Here is a 16,523-nt window from a genome sequence, read left to right on the forward strand (position 1 = left end):
CAGTCGGCAGCAGAGAAACAAGCTACAATGTAGGTTATCGGGCAATTGCACATCTTCAATTTTACATCCACAAAAGGTGCTCGTTTTGCCACTGACATGCTCAGATTATTATTCTATATGTCTGACAACATTATGGGAAGGGTTCCTACAGAGATTTTTTTGTTAAAGAGATCTGTTCAACATGACACACGCCACACTACGCCATTTCAGCATTAAAACTAGAGCTAAAACTAAAGCCGTCTTTACTCATCAAATTTGATAACAAAAAAAAAAAAAAGGAAAGTAAAGCTGAAATGTTTTGGCTTGTAAGAAATACACTGCAGGACATTTTAAGGATAGTTCTTTAGTTTTAAATTCTATTGACTACTTAAAAGAGGTTTAAAGTGAGCTAATGGGCTGGTGCCTGTGCAGACCAGGTGAGCTACATCCATCCGGTCACCACCCTCCAAACTCAGGATGGACCATCTTTGAAAATAGACTGTACAACTACTCAAAGCGCTTTAACATAGTACAGGAACCATTCACGATTCACACACATGCATACACTGTGGCCGAGGCTGCCGTACAAGGTGCCACCTGCTCATCAGATAAACAATTTGGGGTTCAGTGTCTTGCCCAAGGACACTTTGACATGGGACTGCAGGGCTAGGGATCAAACCACCAATCTTCCGATTGGTAGACGACTGCTCTATCACCTGAGCCACAGCCTCCAGGAGCGACCAGGACAGCAGGCAGAGACATCACACTGATGAAGAGTGACGTTCAAGGCCGCCATGCCGCCGCTCTGCCCAAAGGCCAATAACCATCTACAGTATCTGTCAGAGGCACAGCTCTCGCCTGGCCTGTCCTATATTTAGCAGACAAAGCCTCATCAGCCTAAGTACTGAATTCAATTTCAAGGGACATCATTATCTACACTCATAAATCATTTTGGGTTATGCTAATGTGGGCTCTTCATCCTCTGAGCAGCATGTGGTTTTCCGTGTCCAAGCTTAACCTCACGCCCGTCTCCAAGTATCACTGTGCTTCAAATATTTGGACTTTGCCAATGTAGGGCCTCTATTCCTTCGAAATGCATTTGGGTTTGCATGGGGAACATGCTTGTTGGCCTGACCTTTGCACTTGGTTTGTTTTTTTACATCACTATACCACCAGGTTCCTCATGTCGCTGCTGGCAATTAACAGCTGGAGCAACAGGCTCTGCTGGGGAGGGGAATAAAATCAAATGTTAAGACTCTGGCAGGAAGACTCCCACAGGAAGTTCAGAGGCAGGAGGAAGAAAATAATAAACCAGCATCTAAACAATGAGGCCATAAAACAAGAGCAGAAATACAACATTTAGGCTGTTATTGTAAAACAGGGAGAGAATAACCGTTTGGTAAGAATATGAAGTCCTCAGACTTCACTTCAGGCTGGCTAATATATCGATAAAATATCAATACCGATATGAGGCTAGATATCGTATTAAATTTTGGATATCGTAATATAAGTGTTGTCTTTTCCTGGTTTAAAAGGCTGCATTACAGTTAAGCAATGTCATTTGCTCAAGTTACCAGACTGTTCTAGGTGTTCCGTTATTTGCCTTTACCCACTTAGTCATTATATCCACATTATTGATGATTATTTAAAAAGGTCCTATGGCATGAAAATTTCACTTTGAGGTTTTTAAACTTTAATATGAGTTCCCCCAGCCTGCCTATGGTCCCCCAGTGGCTAGAAATGGTGATAGGTGTAAACCGAGCCCTGGGTATCCTGCTCTGCCTTTGAGAAAATGAAAGCTCAGATGGGCCGATCTGGAATCTTCTCCTTATGATGTCATAAGGAGCAAGGTTACCTCCCCTTTCTCTGCTTTACCCGCCCAGAGAATTTAGCCCACCCATGAGAGAGAGAGACATCGTGGCTTTCAAACGAGCAAAGTGGCAGTTGGTCAAGGCCACACCCCCACCCTCCACCTTGCCCCCCCTCTCTCCTCCTCAATAGCTACAGACACAGAAATGGCACATCCTAAAGAAAGCTCATTGTGGGACTTGCTGTAGTGGCTGTAATTCTGCACCAAAGATGAATTTCGAGAAAGACACTTCAGATACAGTATTAGGGGACCACTAAGGCCTACATAAAGGCGTCCAAAAAGCAGCATGTCATAGGACCTTTACCGTATTTTCCGCACTATAAGGCGCACCGGATTATAAGGCGCACCTTCAATGAATGGCCTATTTTAGAACTTTTTTCATATATAGGGCGCACCGGATTATAAGGCGCATAGAATAGAAGATACTGCAGTTAAACGTTTGACTGGGGTTGCGTTATGCATCCACTAGATGGAGCTGTGCTAAAGGGAATGTCAACAAAACCGTCAGATAAAGTCAAACTTTATGAAGCGTTCTGACAACTCCGTTCACTCCCTAGACAGTATATAATATCCTTATAGCATTTAAATCTAAGTGGTCCGATTAAATAGCGATCGTCTCAACGTGGTCCCTGACATGTTGTCATCGGCTTGTCCGCTTCCATTGGCCATATCAGAGGCAAACCTGAACGGATTGGCTAATATGAGCTACCAATCGAAAGCTTAGAAGCTAGGGAATACGATGACGCCCACATCGATCATGTAGCAAGCTAGGCAGAGAAGCTAGCGGCGATGACAAGTGCGGAAATGGAAAACGCGTTTTTCCGTTGTGATTCGGCCAGAAACATCAACATTGTGAGGCGAACAGATCGTTTTGGAATATAAAGCTTGGATATTACATTTCCTTGGACTTTTGTGGATTTATGAAAATCAAGTTTTGGCCAAAATACCACTTTGTTGCTGAAAGGACAACGAAATCAGGTATGGATGCACTCTCGACAGCTGCGCAGATTATGGTTGAATTGTTTTATTGTAAATTGTTTACTTTGTAACAGTTGTGTAACTGCTATAAATCATCGTATGCTTTGTATGTGGGCTTAAATTAATCATTAGAGGCTAAGCTTTCAATTGGTGTGTCGCATGGCTGTATATTTTGAATATTTAATGCTTTAAAGTTATAAAAACGCGAATGAGTGGAAGTTTTATCGAGGTTACAGCGACGCAGTGATCCGAGAGGTTGATCCATATATAAGGCTCTCCGGATTATAAGGCGCACTGTCGTTTTTTGAGAAAATTAAAGGCTTTTAAGTGCGCCTTATAGTGCGGAAAATACGGTAATTAAAATCTCATTGTGTAAATATTTTGTGAAAGCACCAATTGTCAAACCAGCAATATTACCGCAATATCGACATTGAGGTATTTGGTCAAAAGTATCGTGATATTTGATTTCCTCCAAACCGCCTAGCTCTACTCCGACTCAATCCCATCCCCTGGCTCCATCAGGCTGCACTGAGGGATACTGTATATGGGAGCTATGCTGCTGTTTGTTCAGTGTCCTGACATTCCTCAGAGACAATCCTCTCCCTGTGCTCCGCGCTCCACACACAGAGAGTCCTTGACATTTCAGTCAGTCTGTCCGCTGGGTGGACAAGCGACACTCAGGCCTGTGAACAAGGCCAGCCTGCCTGCCGAAAACAAGTGCACATTCATTTTTCATTTAGTGAACACTATGGTCTAAAGTAACTCACACTGAATGAGCCGATGGGGGAGGGCTGATGGGGCTCGCACTGATTGGACTCCTCAAACATGGTTTTTGGTCATGTTATGGCCACATAATGGATATTGTAGAACAGGGTTAGGGTTCATATGTCATGACTGTGTCATGACAGTGTCATGTCACTCTTATGTAGATACCTTCAAGTAAAGTGTTACCCAATCCTTTTTCAAGTTGCAGCCATGTAATTAAGTAAAGGATTTGAGTTCTGAGTATTCCCAGATGGTCAGCCTGGCAGCACTATGAAGCAAAGTCAAAGTGGTACGGCATGAAAGAGAGAGACACATTTTTCAAATACACTCATGACCAGAAGACTAAGAGTCCACAGAGAACATTGTTCCTTTGAGCAGGCCACTTGGAGACAATGTCTGGGCTTTGTAACCTCCATGTTTGTTATGGGAGAAAGTTGATGACTACTCCGTTATGCTTGGCCAGCTTAGTATAACTATCAGTTGAGCCTATTTAAATGTTGCCGTGGCTCAAACCACAAAACTCCCGGGTGAATTCAACCTGAGCTGACTTGAACAGAGAGGTGAATACAGCGCAGTGTTCTCAACACAAGTAATGACGCTGTTCTGTGAGCAATCACTCAAACTGCTAATAACTTCAATAACATGGTCACGCCAGATGCTTTATGGTGTCACATGTGAACACAGTATATCTAACAGTGGAGGCCTACTTCAACAAGACTCGCATTTAACATCCAAGTCGTGAAGTCTTCTTGGACTTAAATCATCGTAAACTCACACTTGCGGTTGGCTTCTGCAATGACCGTATACTCCTGAAAACACACAAGCTTTCTCAGCATCCAACCCTGGTTTTCCACACTCTTCTGGGAAGACACGCTAAGAATCCCTTTCATAAATAAACCACGGCTTCCAGCTGAAAGACCTGGTAGACAAAGGTTGACAAAAACCATCAGAGCGGAGCAGATATCATAAAACGTTTTCATAAGCTTCCTGATCCTTCTTCCCTGAACCAGTTTACATTCAGGAGCTTCCGCTGTTTATGGAAGAAAGTCTACAGCTGAACCAAAAGGCGGCGGGGGGGTGGTGAGTAGACATCTAAAACACCACCCTGTGTTGCAAGCAAAAAGAACTCATCAAAAAGAACTTCAAGTACTGGTGATAATTCTCTGAAGCATCTGTCACCCAAAATAGTTACTGTTGTCAGAACGTCTCTGGCCTACTTTGTTTGTCAGCGGGGGCCCTGCTGGGGGATGCAGGTCCATATGTAGCCAGCTTCGGTGCACATGGTTGGGGTGCCAATGCTCAGCTGACTGGGATCCATGCCAGGGTTCAAGTAATCTGTTTTCATAGCACTCTGTAAACCACTTAAGCGCTCTGTGTCATTAAGTCTTATGATCTGGACTCTCATTAACTATGGTCTGGTTGGGAAAAAAAAAAAAAAATCCATTTTAGTTTAATTGTGATTTGTTTGGACCAATATTAAGATTACGATCTAATATGCAATTCTTTAAAGTTCCTTATCTGTATTAATATTATTGAAAAATAAATATGAATCATCTCCCATCAGTAACAGTATTGTAACAAATCACCCTAACTGATGTTAGTCAACCCAGATTTCTTTAGTCGCTTAGTTCATTTTTCAGTTAACTTTTACAGATCTGTCAATTAAATGTGTGATAAATGAGTGAATTTCTTTAATCGAGGACAGCCCCAGTGTTTCCCCTATAACCGTACAGGGCTGGCAGGCGGCCAGGCCAACAGGAACCCCCGTAAGTTGAACACAGGGAGCAGAGATAACATTGTCGGTAGCCTAACGGCTACAAACTGGCTCGTTAATGAACACCACGCCAACGTGCTGATGGATTCTGTGATGTAATTTTAGCTGAGCTGGAGCAGAGAATTTTCTGATAAAACAGTTGGATGATGCAGTTTTGCCCTCATTGTTCAAGTGCTGTGCGGTGGATCCAATTCATGCCAATGTGAAGAGTGGTTGATGTGGACTAGAAACTTTAAAGTGTTAAATTGAGAACGGAATTTTGTGTGGTGGTGACGGCACCCCAGTACTTTGTGTTGCAGCAAACCTGATCAACAAGTGGAACATTCAGCACAAGGAGGATTACTGCATCTACAGAATACCCCACGGAAAACCTTGTAGCAGGCATTCTATGCAACGATATGAAAAGGTTTCCTGGCAAGGTCTCAATAACATTTTAAGTTTGCGGAATATTCTCCAGTAGGGTGCTGAATGATGCTTTGATCCTTTCATTGTTTAACACAGGGTTCCTCCATTACTTGAAATAGGTTGGTCAACGGTTGCTCTTACTGTAACAATTGTGAAAAACAGCATGAGCTCAACTTCTTAAATGCAAATTCTCTCTCTCATTTCTATCATCACATCATGATGTCAAACACTAGTAGGGATGACAGATCACTTCTGTAAATTACTCACAGTGAATCAGTGTTATTTAGCTATTAGTTTTGCACAGAGCGGCAAAGAAGCACCGTGGGAAACGTAGTAATGCCAACATCATTAAATGGCACAAAAAAAAAGCAATTTTCATGTCCTGAGGTAAAAAAAAAGATGATATACTTTGCAGCTGCTGACTGCAATCACCTTCCTGGTGTTCAAAGCCCTTTCTGTAATGTCAATCATTTGATAGAATTCTTATGGTCTCCATGTTCAAGACAATTTGCAAAGATTGTATTTCACACAGGAAGCCTCACATGGCTGTCTTCAGTTCCTTCCCGTGCCTCTTTAAAAGAATCAGAATCAGAATCAGAAAAGCTTTATTGCCAAGTACATTTTTTACACATACAAGGAATTTGTTTTGGTGTCGTAGGTGCATGTCACACATTATCTAAAATAAGTTAAACAAACAGGTTAACAGAACAGACAATATAAGTATAAATATATGTGTAGATATACACACACACACACACACACACACACAGGATGTAAAATAAGAGTAACAATTAAGATGAAAAGAGCAGAGTAAGTACAGTGGCATGTAGAGCCAGAGGTGGGTGTGGAGAGAGTCAGGGTGGTTTCCGGGCCTTGTTAATAAGGCTAGTGATGGAGGGGAAAAAGCTGTTCATGTGACGTGAGGTTTTGGTCCTGATGGACCTCAGCCTCCTGCCAGAGGGGAGTGGCTCAAAGAGTTTGTGTCCGGGGTGGGAGGGATCAGGCACAATCTTTCCAGCACGCTTCAGAGTCCTGGTGGCGTAAAGGTCCTGGAGCGGCAGCAGATTGCAGCCAATCACCTTCTCTGCAGACCGAATGACACGCTGCAGTCTGCCCTTGTCCTTGGCAGTGGCAGCAGCGTACCAGATGGTGATGGAGGATGTGAGGATGGACTCAATGATGGCTGTGTAGAAGTGCAACATCATTGTCTTTGGCAGGTTGAATTTATTCAGCTGCCGCAGGAAGTACATCCTCTGTTGTGCTTTCTTGACGAGGGAGCTGATGTTCAGCTCCCATTTGAGGTCCTGGGAGATTGTAGTTCCCAGGAAGTGGAAAGACTCCACAATGTTAATTGTGGAGTCACTGAGTGTGATGGGGGCAGGTGGGGCTGAATTCTTCCTGAAGTCCACAACCATCTCCACTGTCTTTAGAGTGTTAAGCTCTAGGTTGTTTTGCTTGCACCACTTCACCAGGTGGTCAGCCTCCGACCTGTAAGCCGGACTCGTCTCCATCAGAGATGAGTCCGATGAGGGAGGTGTCGTCCGCAAACTTTAGAAGTTTGACAGAGTGGTGACTGGAAGTGCAGCTGTTGGTGTACAGGGAGAAGAGTAGAGGAGAAAGAACACAGCCCTGAGGGGATCCGGTGCTGATGGTCTGTGAGTCGGAGATGTCTTTCCCCAGCTTCACATGCTGCTTCCTGTCAGACAGGAAGTCCGTGATCCACCTGCAGGTGGAGTCAGGCACACCAAGCAGGGAGAGTTTCTCCTGGAGCAGAGCCGGGATGATGGTGTTAAAGGCAGAGCTGAAGTCCACAAAAAAGATCCTGGCGTAGTTTCCTGTGGAGTCCAGCTGCTGGAGGATGTAGTGGAGGGCCAGGTTGACTGCATCATCTACAGACCTATTGGCTCTGTAGGCAAACTGCAGGGGGTCCAGGAGGGGGTCGGTGATGGCTTTGAGGTATGAAAGCACAAAGGCTCAAAGGACTTCATAACCACAGAGGTCAGGGGCCGGGTCTGAAGTCATTAAGTCCTGGGTTCCTGGCTTCTTAGAGGAAGGGGATGATTGTTGAGGACTTGAAGCAGGCTGGCATGAGGCATGTCTCCAGTGAGGTGTTGAAAATGTCTGAACACTGGAGACAGCTGGTCAGCACAGTGCTTCAAGCTGGATGGGGAGACAGCATCTGGTCCAGCAGCTTTCCTGGGTTCGTTCTGTCTCCTGAACAGTCTGTTGATGTCTTCCTCATTGATGGAGAGAGTCGTCACTGAGGTGGGTGGGGAGGTGGAGGGGGGGGGGACCTTTAAGGTGGGAGAGGTGGAGGTGATGCACTGTAGCTGTAGCTGTTGGGAGGTGTCGCGGGGGATTGAATCAGGGAAGACCCTTTGTTGGGAGGTGTTGAGGGGGATGGTTACAGGACCGACCCTTTGTCCAAAAAGGACTCCTTTAGGAAATGAAATGCTGTGCCAGGTCATGTTTTAGGACATTTTTCACAGTAGTTTGGTCAAGGGCAAAGTCAGCGGCCCAGGGATCATCAGTGAAGCTTTTAATCCTGCACTGTGCCCGTTTTGGAAGCAGGAACCCCTGGCTGGTACAGCCTGGTGACATGAGGATCAAACAGATGAACTGTAAAATGATTTGAGCTTTCGACCCAACATGGGGTAGGTCTACTGCACCTACACTAACAGTACAATCACATTAGGGGTTTCTTTAGCTCCAATCAAATGAGAAATCAGTCCGGAACTAACCTTTGATCTAGGTTCATTTCACAGACAATACATATCTAAACTAAATAAACATTCCTGCGTTTAAATAAAATATGCATGGTATGAGCATGCCCCATGGATGGAATAATATAACTACTGTTCAGATGGCATTTTAACACTTGCATTGTTATACTGCATTGTTAGCAAGTAAACAGGAGAGATAAAAAGCCTCACTGTATAAGCTCAAGGTGTAAAAACTATTGCACATGGTTCTCTCTTTACTATGCAGCCGTCAAAATGGGCGGCAATATCGTTTCTTGGCAACTGGGATAAACAGATGCACTTCAAACAAACTACAGATGGGAACAAAGACAAGCAATTGGGTAAGTAGACCAATGAGGTTTGAGTTAAGGCTGACTCAGACAAAACAAACAGTTTTAGCTCCAGTAGCAGAATTAATCTCCGTCCATATTAACACGTCTGACAACGCATATCCAGGGTTCTCAAGTGTCACGCATTGAGCGTGACAGTCACTCATTTCGGTCTTTTGTCACGCACTCCCGCCACACATTGTATTTCTCACGCGTAAAAATTATTTATAATAAATTCAATATGCCGCAGCGCCCAAAATTTCTCTGGCTGCGCCGCTTTCACTATGGAACCGGCAGGAATCAAGCGCGTCTGGCCGTTTTACAGTTGTGCGGAGGCTCCACGCAGAGCTCTTGCAGTAGTCTACATAAGTGGCCTGATGTTTATGCTTGTGCGCTGGTGTGTGCGTCGAGCCACATGTGTGTGTGGGGGGAGTGTGTGGTAGAGGGAGAAGTGAGAGAGTGACGGCGATTATCTTTGGAGCAAGTAGCGACTCTAGAGTCCTAGTGAGAGAACCAAAGTGTCTCCCCTGTTCTTTCTGACCACGGTGGGAAATCTGTAGCAGGAAAAGTTAACCCTCTCCTTGATTTCATGTTGTTTAGGGAGAAATAGAACCAGGAAACGAGTCAGGGGAAATGCAACGCTACCAAGCCCATAGACCGTGACCAAGCCACGGTAGCTTACATTTTTAATGCTTAAATCGAGCCTGCCACTTATCAGCCAAACAAAAAAAAGAAAGGGGCTACACAATAGCCAATCAGAAAATAGCACTATTTTATCTGGGTAAGATTTAATGCAGCAACCAATGAAAAAAAAAGCAAAGCATACAGACACTTCCCTAAACATTCGCTCATTCAGAGACCAGAGACCCAAACGGGGCTCTGTGTCTGTCAGAAGGTCTGAGATCTACCGTATCAGCAGAGCAATCACGTAATGCACAGCAGACTATGGTGCAGGTAGATTATTTTCTGAAATATATTGACTATTATAACTTTATTTTTCTCAAAGTATCACGACTCCTCCAAAACTCAGATAAAAGAGATATTTTGAATTTGCAGAAATCTTGCTCTAACAAATCATATTACAGTACAGGGGTTTATTAATTCATTAAAATGAATTAATGTATCATTGACGTGAATAATTGTCATATGCACATTTAAGGAGGTTACTTCCTCAACAAAAGATGCAAAAGGGAAGATTAAATGATGCTAGGCTACATGTGTGCTGACTCAGATATAATTAGAAAAGCTGATCTACAGGAGAATAAATAGATGAAAGCAATACAGAATGCCTGAGCCTAACTGCCATATATTCCATTATGTTTTTATATTTGGATTTTAATCTATGTTTACCTTTACATAAAGATTTCCAGCATAAATTGATTCAGAAAAAGGTAGAAATAGGTGCATACAAATTCACCAGAATGCAGGAAATGAAGAGTTTAATGCTCAAAATTTTCTGGGGGAGGACCCCCAGATCCCCCCTATTATCATAAGTAACCATGCAGAAATTGAATAAATACTTTGTATTTGGTTGAATTGTAGTGCCATGTGTCAAATCTTTTCTTGTGTAAATCTGAGCAATTATTAATAATAACAAAAAAAACACTAATAATAATAATAATATTAATGAAACACCCCTATTCCTGCGACTTGTCCAACCCGCCACCAATCTATGATCCTTTTTTTTGGGGGGGGGGGGGAGAGGTATCACTCTTGCCTGTCTTCAAAACTTGAGAGCCCTGCATATCACATGACCATTCACATACATACACTGGGCATGTAGGTGCCGGTGTAAATAGGAAGCAGAGTGTCTGACTTTACTCTGCGGTTGAAAATCAGGGATGTAGAAGATGAAAATACTTTGGAGACAGAACAATGGCAAAAAGAGCAGGGATTTATTAGCTTGGAGCGACGACGAGGTGGAACTGTTACTGAAAGGTACGTAAGGCTACCTAACAGATAAGACTGACGGAAGTGCGTTGTGGTTTTCAAAGGTCTCCGTTTGTGTTCATCCAGACTACAAAGCAACCACAGAGATTTTAAACCAAAACCGGGGGCAGCAGTGTTTCCAAATGTCTCCGTTTTAGGGGATAGGAAACGCCGGATTAGTATGGATTCGAGGCAAAAGATATTAGTTTTTAAACCAAAACGTAGTAGTGTAGAAGTAGCCTTAGTAAAAGATGCCTCCGTCAGCGTGAATGCTCTACACCCTTTGGCCCTGACACTTTGAGTTCAATGTCCCTTTGACGCATCCAATAATATCACTCTTTTGAACAAAATGGGGCCAACTTGAAGATTGGGAGCTTTTCCTTTGAAGACGTGGCACATTTCTGGTGGCGAACATGTTAATCTGTAGGACTGTAACAGCAGCAGTTAACTCTCACAGCATGCAGGACTGCTGATCCCCAGGCCCCATCCTCCATCAAAGGCTCCTGCACACTAATTAATAACAGTTATTTGTGCAATGAATTGAATGATATCTTGAGCACACTGCAGCACATGGGAACATCTCACCAGGACAAGATTACTAACAGGTTGACAGACTGGCGTCAGACCACAACAGTACTGCTCAAATGTAATGGTTTTCTGAGCTCAATCCACATTAAGGTTATCTTTGGATTATTAGTTTTTAACCTAACCTGTGAATTGTCAAATTTCACACATGAACATATAATTTTCTCTTCACATCTGCCACTGAATGTATCACCAACTCAAAAATGTAATCATTTCCCTCTGGTTTGCTATAACACCCTATTAACCAGAGGACATCTTTCAAACAAACATTCTTGTTCTGGGGAGGCATCTCATCATCTTGAAACTTCCAATTTCAACATCACCAAAAGTTAGCATTGATGGCTGCCATGATTAGAAGATGATTCGTCATATCATTTTATGTAATTCATTAACCAAAAAAATGCCAGAGTATGCTGTTTCCACTTCTCAAATGTGAGAATTAAATGCTTTCCTTTCTTTGATGCAATTGTAGACTGAATACGTTTGGTTTTTCCACTGTTGGTCAGTGATAAACAATTTGAAGACAGTATCTCAGGCTCAACAAAAAAAGCAAACATGAGTTGCAGCGCTGATGAGTTCATCTGAACCCATAATTTGAAGTAAAAATCACAACATAGTACTATTAAAACTATTGTTGGGCATCGTTTTGATTTTAAAAAGTATGATTCCAATTCCGATGCTTCCTTTTGATTCTGATTCTTTGAGGGGTGGAGTTGAAACAGGTCACCTGCTTATTTCACAGATAAGAGGAACATTTGATTGTGATTCCAAGGCGATTTACAGTTTTACCGGGCTTTTTCCAACGTAAAATAAAGCCACACCGCTTACTGCGCTCCATGGCTGCAACACAACAAGCGCCTGGAAGTACGGTGGTCGCTACGGAAACCAAAACTTGCACGTTGGGGCAACCTGTAGCTCACTCAGTAGAGTGTGCGCCCCATGTAGGCCGAGTCCTTGGCAGCGGCCCAGGTTCGAATCTGACCCACGGCCCTTTGCTGCATGTCGTCCCTCCTCTCTCTCCCCTTTCCTGTCTTCAAACTATCTTGTCAATTAAAGGCCATAAAAAAGCCCCAAAAAATAATCTGTGATTTGATGATCGGATTTAAAACCCAATTTTCCAAACGATTCCATTAAAAAAACGATTGGAATCGTAATTTTTTTTTTTAACAGTTCCAAGCTGGAACCGGTTCTCCATGCCCAATCTTAATTAAAACTATATGTTTTAGAAGAAAACCTAAATACAGACCAACAGCAAATACTGCTCCTATTACCTGCAACAGGTCAAAGTCAAGTTAAATCCGTCTGCCTCAGCGGTATGTACACAATAGCCAACTCCTCCGGAGGAAACTCCAGCAGTGCAAAGCTGAGAATGGAAATCTGCAGTGTGCCGTTGTGTGGACACAACAATCCAGACACCTGATATCCCCTTGGAGGCTTCGGAGCGTTAGAAATCTCATGGTTCTTCTGACATGCCTATGCTTATGTGTCACTTGTGGGTTTGGAGCCTTAAACCACCAGACGGTTTTCTAGTCAAGGGTGTCATTTTTAAACGCTTGCCACACTTAGTCAAACTGGTGAGAATCTACCCTATGATCTGTGGATGGAAAAAGAGCAGTGGAGGATAATCAGAAACCATTTGACTTTTCAAGACATTCACAGACTTTGAAGCTGGCAAAACTGTTCCTTCTATCAAGTCCAGTAAGATTTCTGTGCGACAGTGTTGTACAAACAGTGTCCGTACAGTTAACCTAGTTTCCTCATCTTTCTAATTCCAGTTAGGAGATGGCTGAAGGCCCTCAGAAGTGGACCGTTTTCTTGTTTTCTGCAGGAAGCATTCCTCTCTAATGACAGGGGAAGTTAACAAGAAGGTTCATACAAACACTAAAACAAACTTAAATTGGGCTAACCAAAGGCGGGCTAACCAAAAAAAGCTGTGATGTTCAACAACATGTGTGACCAAAAGACTTTCGGAGACACTCGCTAGACATGAGACATGAAAATGCCCAACCTCGGTCAGATGAAATGTAGGCAGGGTGGGACTGGAGCCATGAACGCACATCTGAGCTGATGAAATGACTAGGGGTTTTTGTATTTTGAGGCTGTATGTTTTGTTGTGGGTGAGAAGTTCATGAGGAGCGGTTTTATTTTTTAGCATTTTAGATCAAAGCTTTGAAGGAGAGAGAATTGAACATGTGGCCTCGTTTTCACAGGACACAGGATCAAGCCACCCTCTGCATTAAACAGCAGCACAACTGCCCTTTCCTAAATTGTTGTAATAGCCTCAAAAACAGATAGCACAGTGATCTGAGCTTCTAGCCAGATGCAAAACTGACATCAACTGGTAACAACAAAGAGTTAATTTACAAAACCCTATGAAGAACTGGGTAATAAAGAAATATACTGATATTGTGATACAATATCAAATTGTCATGGTCAGCCACTTTCAATTCGTTCAAGGGAAACTTACTTGACTGCTCTCAGAAAGCTACACGATCTGACACTTTTTTCCCCCTAAATCTGAGGACAAACTAAATTATTGTCCCCTTCTATCAAGATTAGGCCAATAAAATCCCAGTTTGCGTTAAGTCAAAGAAGAGTTAGTATCTTCTCTATACAAGCATGGTGGAGGGAGTAGTTTAGCAGGGCTCACTATCAGCTCTTTACCTGCCTCCGCTACACAGAGATATTCTCCTGCACTCCTCTGTCTGCTCACACTGAATTATTCAAAGCAGAGGAGGATACAGATGACTTCTAGGTCACTATCACTGCAACAAAAAGAGACTGCCTTAAAGTTAGCAACTGGAAGGGCAAAGTGTTAATTATTTAGGAATCTTGACAAGCTGTTTTAACATTGTACCTTAAATGAAGGCTGGACAATAAACCATTGCCAGACCTTCCTCCACAGCACTGCAAAGGAAGGTCTGGCTAGTCCACACAGCATTCCTGGATGGGAGAAAAACATGCTCTGGTTTATTGGAATTTCTTTAATCCAATCACAATCGTCGTGGGCAGCACTAGGTGCTGGACGGAGCCACGGTGCCTCTGCTAAATGGCCTCGGGAAGGAACTTGTTTTGGTGGAACATGTGGACGTTCAAAGGTAGTTTTAGTCGTGCAACAGAAAACTCTGATTGGACAGGTAGTCTAGCTAGCTGTCTGGATTTACCCTGCAGAGATCTGAGGAGCAGTTAACCATAGTCCTCACAAATCCACCGGAGGTTAGAACGCCAACACAAAGGAAGAGGAAGGGGACGGACATCCGGCCGAAAATAAGGACATCCGATGGAATTTGCGGCGGCACCTGAACAATCCCAGAAGTGGAACGTTGTGAATATAGACTAATTAGCATCTAACCTGACCTTTTTACAGTAATGGGTGAATTCCAAATGTGAATAGGAATTATGTAAACTGAAGATTATAGTTGAGTGTCGGTCGGCCAAATAATTACACACAGACTACAGAAGAGAGGAACAGAGTTGTACTTTTGAATGAATTCAAGCAAAAGATATAGTGATGTTGATGCCAAAAATGGGGGAGTTCCATTGCATTATGGTGGAAAGAACCATTTCTAGGATCAAGGAAAAGATCATGTTTATAATGCTCCTGTACCCCCAGTCCCATCTTATCTGATCTAGCCAGAGAACATGGCACATAAAGCACCGAGCTGGTTCAAAGGTTATCTGCTGCTACCCTGACATCATGCTACAAGTTATTTTAGGTTGACTTGTATCTCCAAGATTTGTGTGTCAGGTCCATGCCTCCAGCAGTCAGCTGGAGCTTGGCACTGCAGTTTCCCTCCCCATCCTGCAGGGCCTGGTGCCTGCTTCTTCTCAGGAAATTCTGCATTCAGTCTAAAACTCTAATGCAACAGAACTTATCAGATAGGCCTTTGTTTGTTCTTCTCTTCCCCATTTTGCATTTGCAGCATCATTGTTTAAGCTGACCTTATGTGCCATTACTTGCATACTCTAGCTAACCCTCCTATCTCTGCCATCATAATGAGCTCATTACAAGTCGAACAAAAGGGGAACTTTTGACGATTTTCGTGATAGACACTTTAACACAGAGTCTAGACTAAGCTGATTGGACTTTCCTGTTGCTAACATTGCTCTGAACCGAAGCCTCAGACTGCAGTCCTACTTTTGCAGCCTGCTGGCTAACTTGCTAGTAGGCTAATGTCTGCTGGCAACTTTCAGAGGCATGAACGGAGGTCTTACAACTGGGTTACTAAGTCGTGCTTGGTGCATATATATAAATGTGTGTGTTACAAACTCCTGTTATGCTTCTAGGCTGCAACTAAACCATAGACCGCTGTGTTCGCTTCCACAGTCAGAACCCCAGAGGAAGTTCTGTGGCTTTACAAACACAAGAACCACAATGGCGGTGCGCCTTTCTTTGAAAGCAGCAACACACGGCGAATAGCAGGCGCATGCACAATACGTGTGTGCCCGTGAGCTGAACGAACCGAGCAACCCGAGCATAGGACAACAGGAACGGGCAGCCCGTTCGCTCTTCCTTGCATTTATTTTTAAGTTAGCGCCATATTGAGTGCGCGTGCAGAGCCCCCCCCCCGGGACGTCACAACATTGATTCCAGGAAAACAAAAGCCGCAAGAAACCAAAGTAGTAGTAGTAGGCGCCACTGGACCTACCTTGGCGATAGCCTTCTTATATCTCATGACAGCCTGCTGGATCAGTGTGTGGACTTTAATATTTCCATCCCCGCACGGCACCACCACCCGGGTCCTGCCAAAACACACCGTGACTTTCATGGTTTAGTATCCGAGATCTTGCCCAGATTCGGAGTAAAACCGAGAAGAGGAGGAGGAATCCGCGTGAAAATAAAAAAGGAGCATGGGTTTTGTGTTTGTTCGGCTCCGCAGCTGTGCCGGTATTCCTTCACAGAAGCGAGGACTGGAGGTCTTTCCGCTTCTCCCCGCCGGACGACATTGTTTTCTGTGTGTTTTCAGACCACCTGTTTAGCTCCTCTCTCCCTCCTTCCCTCTCTCGATCCCAATCCCTCTCTCCCTCTCTCTGCTGAGTGCTCAGTCATATGTTGCGTTCAGGTGCGTTCGGGAATGTTCATATCTAGATAGGCAAGGCAATGCACAGGGCAGTTTTTGTTTACATAAAACATTAAAGAGCAGTTAAAAACGATTAAAAACAGATAA

At 43.6% G+C, this 16,523-nt stretch overlaps 1 protein-coding gene across 5 annotated transcripts in view; it reads right to left on the reverse strand.

The window, feature by feature from the left end:
- LOC120567663 (partitioning defective 3 homolog) overlaps positions 1-16,374 on the reverse strand; it is a 351,607-nt gene extending 335,233 nt beyond the window's left edge. For all 5 annotated transcript variants that reach the window (XM_039814627.1, XM_039814626.1, XM_039814628.1 and 2 more), the window contains exon 1: positions 16,005-16,374. In XM_039814627.1, coding sequence (XP_039670561.1) covers positions 16,005-16,124 — 120 coding nt within the window. In that variant the 5' untranslated portion in view covers positions 16,125-16,374. The remainder of the gene's footprint in view (positions 1-16,004) is intronic.
- Between the last annotated feature and the right edge of the window lie 149 nt (positions 16,375-16,523).

This window comes from Perca fluviatilis, chromosome 11 (genome assembly GCF_010015445.1).
Source record: "Perca fluviatilis chromosome 11, GENO_Pfluv_1.0, whole genome shotgun sequence".
In the NCBI taxonomy this organism is placed as follows: Eukaryota; Metazoa; Chordata; class Actinopteri; order Perciformes; family Percidae; genus Perca; species Perca fluviatilis.